This window comes from Austrofundulus limnaeus, unplaced genomic scaffold, assembly GCF_001266775.1.
Source record: "Austrofundulus limnaeus strain Quisiro unplaced genomic scaffold, Austrofundulus_limnaeus-1.0 Scaffold240, whole genome shotgun sequence".
Classification (NCBI taxonomy): Eukaryota; Metazoa; Chordata; class Actinopteri; order Cyprinodontiformes; family Rivulidae; genus Austrofundulus; species Austrofundulus limnaeus.
Window position 1 is genome coordinate 557,874 of NW_013952642.1, and position 7,291 is coordinate 565,164.

The 7,291-nt window shown below is 36.2% G+C and overlaps 1 protein-coding gene across 2 annotated transcripts in view; it reads left to right on the forward strand.

Moving 5' to 3' along the window:
• thsd7ba (thrombospondin, type I, domain containing 7Ba) overlaps positions 1 to 7,291 on the forward strand; it is a 193,635-nt gene that overhangs the window by 75,886 nt on the left and 110,458 nt on the right. For both annotated transcript variants that reach the window (XM_014020100.1, XM_014020101.1), the window contains exon 4: positions 2,963 to 3,821. In XM_014020100.1, coding sequence (XP_013875554.1) covers positions 2,963 to 3,821 — 859 coding nt within the window. The remainder of the gene's footprint in view (positions 1 to 2,962; positions 3,822 to 7,291) is intronic.

Genomic DNA, 7,291 nt, shown 5'->3' on the forward strand with positions numbered 1-7,291 from the left:
ATCAGATTATGCCATAAATAGCACCATGCAATAATTAAAATTAAAGGTTTTATAGAAATATTGATGCTGGGATGATTTCACATTGTATCAGTAGCAGCACAAATGAATTTTACAGAAGCTTAGTAAACAATGTAGATCCTTGATATTTATTCTGCTTCTGCTGTCAGTTTGACTTCGTAAAACGATTGTTAGTTTAAGCGTTAAACCTGGGAGGAATTCCACTCTTTTAAATATTTCATCATCAAGTGGTTTCGTCCCATCAGTTGTTGGCAAGGAAACAAAGTGTTAACAGCAGAACATTCCTCTGGCACCAAACCCCTACAACAGTTTCACTGCGTTGTCATTCAAAAGCAATTTAGGAAGCAGTAGGATCTCATTATTACACCAATTTAATTCCAATTAGAAGAAATTAATCAAGATATCTTTTTCACAGCGCGCTGGAAAATAACTGGCTGAGAAAGCAACGTGACTGACGTACAGAACTACGTTATATCAGCAAATGATCCTTTTTTTGTCTTATACATATTTGCTTATTTCAAAAGACAAAATGTCAAACAGCTAAATTATATAATTCTTTGACAGCACTTTAAAAAGTCAGTTAAGCATTTAATGTATCTGAAATTGAATTACTTTTTTTCTGTGAAACATTGGATATTTTATTACTGATTTGACGGCATGTTAAATCAATAAAGCTGATCTAGAGAGGGATGGATAACAAAATGAATATCAGTATTCAACAGGTCTTTCATGCATGATCGATGAAACAAATTTTTTTAGTAAAGCTGAAATAAAAATAAAAGAAATAAGAACTCTGCCGGGGTTTATCTGAGTGCTGTTACACTAACATTTGTTAGATTTTATATACGGACATTTTAAAGAATTTTAACCTTTTGCTTCGAAAATTGCATATTTGTCTGATGTTTGTTGTTATGAATAACATATTTTATTTATTTATTTATTTATTTATTTATTTATTTTTATAAAGTCATGCAAACATAGCTAAGCTTGGGTGTGGGTGTAAAATTGAGTTTTGTAGTTTCCATTGTTACAAAAACATTTTTGTGGTCAGCTCCTGTGAGTAGCACAATGTAAGCTCTTGTTCAAGGCTGATGGAACTTTTTATAAAAAAAGGTGTCAGCAATTTTGTTCCATCTCAACCCACATTCTACTTTCCACTTGCTGCATGTGGAAAATTAGGCGCCTGGACTCCTGTCATAGAAAAAAAAAGGCTGATGCTATGAAGTGGTGACTTGCAAGTGCAGTTGTGTTTCACCGCAACCACATCAGCAGACAGATAAATGGGAAATGCTTAAAAATAAAGTTGCTATCCCAAGTCATAATGAAGCTATGAGTGGAATTTATTAGAACGAGCATTTTAGGTTGCTCAACAGCTAAACTCTACGCCAATACCACATCATTACTGCACAACAGAATGCTTCAGCTCAGTTGCAGTATTGACTGGTGCAGAAAGTCATCCCTGTGTACAGAAATAGCTTAAATTAATGATGTAGCAAGTCAGCAATCAGCTCTTGTGCAAGAATGTCAAAGCATGAGCAGCTAATCTTAATGCAACCCAATGGTGAGTTTAATACTACACAGTCTGTCTTCTGCTGCTGGCCACTTGTCCCACCAGCTGCCACCCAACATTTCACTCATATAAATCAGCAGCGGTCCAGTGACATCCTCAATCTRACAATAGCATCAGAGAAATGAGTTTCAGCTTCAAAACGACCAGCTCTGCACAGAGCAGAAGGATGGAGATGAGTTTAAAGTTTAGAGAAAAAAGGTTCTGTAGACTTTTTTTTTTCTGTGTGAAGAAAATATGCTGCAAGAAGACCTTTCAGGCATCGACTGTTGGAACTTCGGCGATRTAAAAGTCAATTGAAACCGTTTTCAGCTCTGATGGGGTTTTCATAGATATCAATATCCACCAGGTCTTGCTCCTTGGGTCTTTGCTTTGCACAGCAAATCTACAGCACATTATATAAACTTCATTTTCTTTTTGTAGATGAAAAGAAAAAAAAAACACATCTTAAGCTGGTGAAATTTATTTTCCAACTGAAGCTATGGATTCTTTCTGTCAAAGTGATTTAATTGATGTGCGTCGAGATAGCTTGAAACCTCATAGTGTTTGTGACTAAAGACTCTGACCACAGGAAAATGCCAGAGAAGCTTGGGCTGTTTTTGATTAAAATCAATAGAGTTTGATTAATAGTCTTTGAAATATCTGTAAAAACCCTTCTATTTACACTTAAAGTGCTTTGTGAAGAAGACAAAGGATGCCTTTGCAGCTGAAGCACTGTGAAGTGAAACAAGTTCATGAACTTGCTGCCAACTAAATATTTGAACAGTGCTATCACCTTACCGTGTCTGTCTTAAAAAAACACTTTTTTAAACTTTTGTTTTAAATCATGCTATGTCCTCAAGTCTTCTAAAAGGAAACCACCCCTCAATGGGAAKAATTACACTTACTCAGGTGTTTGGAAATAAATCCACTGAGACATTAAAAGTTCAGGTAAGCAAAATTCCACAGAAAAAAAAGTTTAGCCTAACTTGCAAGTGAATTCTTTGTAATCGATTGTGTTTAATATGCTCATATTTCTTCTAGCAAATGTCTAGCATCTGTCACAATGTTATTTGAGTAACACGTCCCTTTAGCATTAAAAGCCCAAAATATTGATCAAATGAATCAAGTCCTTGTGAAGCAGAAACTGACCTTGTATTTTCTGTATTGATGTCTGCTACTAGTTTGATTACCTTGTGTTTCTTTGTTCATCTCTCCTTCAGTTCATGAATAAAGCAATCATAGAGGTTAAGTGAATGGCCTTGGATTGGGCTTGATTGCAAGCTTCCAAATAGCTGCAATTTAAATCATTGCCTTTTTTCTCTTTACGACAACTTTTTTTTTAATTTTCTTTTTTTTTAACAAAAGTGTCCTCTCTGTGTGTCTTCCTTGTTCCAGGCCAGTGGGGTCAGTGTATCGGGGAGGATTGTGGTTCTGGTGGGGTTCAGACGAGGACGATATGGTGTGTCCACATGGAGGGCTGGACGACCCATCACTCGCACTGCCAGCACATGGACAAGCCAGAAAGCAAGAGGCAGTGCTTTAAGGTCTGCGACTGGCACCAAGACCTCTTTGAATGGGAGCTCTCTGACTGGGGAGGATGTGTTCTCGTGCCGTTCTTTTCCAACGAGCTCAAGCAGAAGACAACCGAGTGCGTTACGGCGCAGCATGGCATCCAGAAGCGCCACATCCACTGTGTCCGCACTTCGAACCGAAGCACGGTCAGCACGAGGATTTGTGAATTCTTTTCCCAGAAACCACCCATTGAGCAGGCGTGCCTGATCCCCTGCCCTCAGGACTGTGTGGTTTCAGACTTTACCTCTTGGTCAGTTTGCAGCAAAACTTGCGGTGCCGGTTTGCAGCACAGGACTAGACATGTCCTGGCCGCACCGATGTACGGAGGGGCGAATTGTCCAAACCTAACTGAGATCAGGACTTGTACTAACTCTGCTAAATGCCCCGTTGCAGAGGGTGAGTACCAGTACAGCCTTAAAGTGGGGGCTTGGAGTAATTGCCGACTGCCCCATCAAAAAGATGTCCTTTTAAATGGGAGGACCACAGTGGACTTCAGCACAAGCTCCAGTGAGAACAACACAATCACGATGCACACAGTGGCTTCTCACCACCACTCTCATCACAGCCACCACCATCACACACAAGTGCACATTAAATACCCGATGTCGTGGGAACTAGAAGTGGGATACCAGACGCGACAGGTTCGTTGTGCCAGAAGTGATGGCAAGAACGTCATGCTGAGGTAAGGTGTTTTCAGGTCTCTACTTTTCATACAGTTAAAAAGTAATCAACCAGAATAGGAAAGAGGAAATTAAAGTGGAATTGGTAGAGAGGGGTTTAGACAAACATTTTGCCACTTTTTTTAAAAGCATTTTTGGTTATGGTGCCCTTGAGCTAATAAAGACAATGCTAAATTGTCTGTGCGGTAAAATAAAAACATATTTATTTTGATCAGAACAAGAATTAGCTTTTACATTTTAACTTTTGTTAAACTGACTACATGCACAAAGCTACAAATATTAATAAAATCTCAATAAATCGAATATCAGAAAAAGCTTGCAATTTGCAAGTTTATCGTGATGAAGAAATCATGGTGATGATTTTCTTCACTCCTCTCTATGTTCTGTCATATCATCTAAATCAGGGGTTCTTAACCTTTTTGACCTCAGGGCCCAATTTGTTGAACATAAAGGGGCACGAGGCCCAGTCACACATTACCAATGTACGGATCAAAATGATAATTATCTTTGTTTAATTTGTATTGTATTTGCATTATAACTAAATTAAATAAACTTACATTTTAAAAGTAAAACTCCTGTCAAATAATCACAAGACATAACTATGACAAACATTTTTTCATATTGTAACTTGCCCATATTTGAACACACACACACACTGGTCAACAGACCACTCAGGCTTATCAACACAAAAATACATTTTTAACATAAACAATAACAAAATAGACAATTCAATAAAAATTGTGGTCATAAAATAAATACAATCAAAATGTGCAATGGGAATGTTGCAAATAAAAACAGAGTAAAAATAAATTTGATAAATTGCAAATGAAAAATTGCAGTTTATCAAATTTAAACTTTTTAAACTTTTGCATAGTAGAACAAGAAGCTGCTCTTCATATTAGTGACAAACAATAACAGTAACAACAGCTTTTTGACAAGTTTACAGTTTCTCTAAAATACATAATAACAAAATAGACAATTCAATAAAAATTGTGGTCATAAAATAAATACAATCAAAATGTGCAATGGGAATGTTGCAAATAAAAACAGAGTAAAATTAAATTTGATAAATTGCAAATGAAAAATTGCAGTTTATCAAATTTAAACTTTTTAAACTTTTGCATAGTAGAACTAGAAGCTGCTCTTCATATTAGTGACAAACAATAACAGTAACAACAGCTTTTTGACAAGTTTACAGTTTCTCTAAAATACATTCAAAATGTTTAAAAGGAAACTACAAAAATTGATTTGATAAAATGCAAATTAAAATATGGCTGTATCTGCAAATCTATTTGATAAAGTTTTGAACTTTTAAAATATTGCAAGGCAAAAACAGAAGCTACACTTCATATAAGTGAAAATCTTTGGTGTTTTTTGACGAGTTACTTTCATTTTTGCTTCTACTTTTAATTTAAAATAGGTTTCCATTCCTGGCAGGTTTCTAAGGTTCTTCTTCTACGTATTAAAAAAAAGTTGTTAAACATCTGAGTGGCGCACTACTGCTACTAGTGGTGAGAAAGTGTATTGCACCTTATTCAAAATTAATGTAATCCCGTGGCCCTCTGCAGCCCAAAGTTAAAAACTATTGTTCTTTTGAGGTCTTCAAGGTGGCGCTCGCGGCCCATGGGTTAAGAATATCTGATCTAAATCAAGTGTAGACACCAAGGGCMGTGAGTCTGTTGGACTAACTATATTTGCATGCAGAAAGTGAATGTCTACTTGAAACATAAAGGCTTGTGATTTATTGCTGTCCAAGCAGTCCTTTGTGATACTGATATTGCACTCACTGATATTGCAATGATTATACACTTTTTAATATATTGTGCAGCCCTAAAAAGATGCTGCGTCAAAAAAAAAACAAAAAAAAAAACTGTGTATTTGGTCAGGAGGGAAGCTCTGTGCAGAAAATAAATTTTGTCTCCAATTATTTTATTGTTTATCGTTGTGTGGGGAGTGGTTAAAAAGTAACTGCATGCTGGCTGTAACAGCACATGCACCGATGCTCATCCCCTCTCATGATCCCCAGTGGGGCATTTTGTTCATGTGGAGGTGTTTTCAGTGAAACAAAATGCTTTCTATTGATGGTGGTAATTCATTCAATTATAACTAGATTATGTGAGAGCTGGTGTTTCACCGGCATGTTGGCAGGGAGGTGAGGTATTATTGTGTTAAATGTTAAGTGGTGCTCCCCTCAGTMGCTGCTTTTTGAGCTGACCCTGGTATTTGGATTTGATAAGAATGGATTTTGCTGCACACGTTTGAACACAAAGCAGGGACGCGCACACACTTACACACACAGTCTTAAACAACATGTGCTTTTTTTSTCAGCGAAAGAGGAAAATCATTACATCTATATTATGGCCCGTTGTCTAAATGCCACTAAATACCATCTTCTTGGTGTAAAGTGACACCATTATGTGGCTGTTAAAATCAATATCAGACGTCTATCCACAGAGGTTAGAATATTAGGAGGAAAATAAAACATTCTTGGTTGAATTATGCATATTGTTTTATATTGTTTTTAAATTTGGTCATGAGTAGTGCATTCACTCGGAAACCAATATCATGTCCACCTGACCACCTTCATTTATTTATACTGTATATAAATATACACAGACACACAATTAGATATAGACTAGACCAGAAAAAAGAACCTACAAGGTTCAGTGTGTATGTAGGTTCAAGAATAAAGGTTTGATGTTGGAAAACAAAGTATATTTCTATCCTAGATCATGTTCAAGATTATTCAGAAGACATGGTTTTCATTTGTCTTACATTTATTTAAACAGCATCTAAATGACAGCAAGACAGAGCTTCAACATCCAGGGTTTCAAGCAAGTAGGTTTGAATAATGCATCAGCAGCATTGTTTACACTGCGCTGAACAACAACTGAAACAAAAGATACACATCTTAAGTCTCTGATTCAACGTAATGGTTTAAGTGAAAGTTTTTTTTTTCATTCCCTTTAAGGGAAAATACAGTTAAACCATCATCATAATCCAGTTTAGTTTTTAAAATATAAAAAAAGTTGACAAGACTCCAAAATTTGTCCACTAATCTTTTGGTATAAAATGACTCCTGGTGGATTTGCTGAAAAAATGATGGACTTAAAAATTAGACAAGAGAATTGTCTTTTGTAGAGATTGTTTTAAAATGCTTTTGCAGTTCACAGGTTCAAAGTAGGTGCAGACGTTGTGGCCAGAGAGTTGCATATTTCAGACAGTGCAGCCGAAAATTTATTTTCATTAACTGACTGAAGTATTTCACTTAGATCTTTTTAGTTTTTTTCCACGGTTCTCTCTGTCAGTGAGTTACATTAACCCCAAGGCTTTTTTATTCTGAGCATTTCCAGGTAAAAAGAAAAATAATAAAAACGTTGGCAGCAAAAGATCATTCAATGAAGATCAAACTAAAGTAGTCAACAAATGCAAAAGTCTGATTCAGGTGGAAAGTAAGAGATTTGTTGAAGGT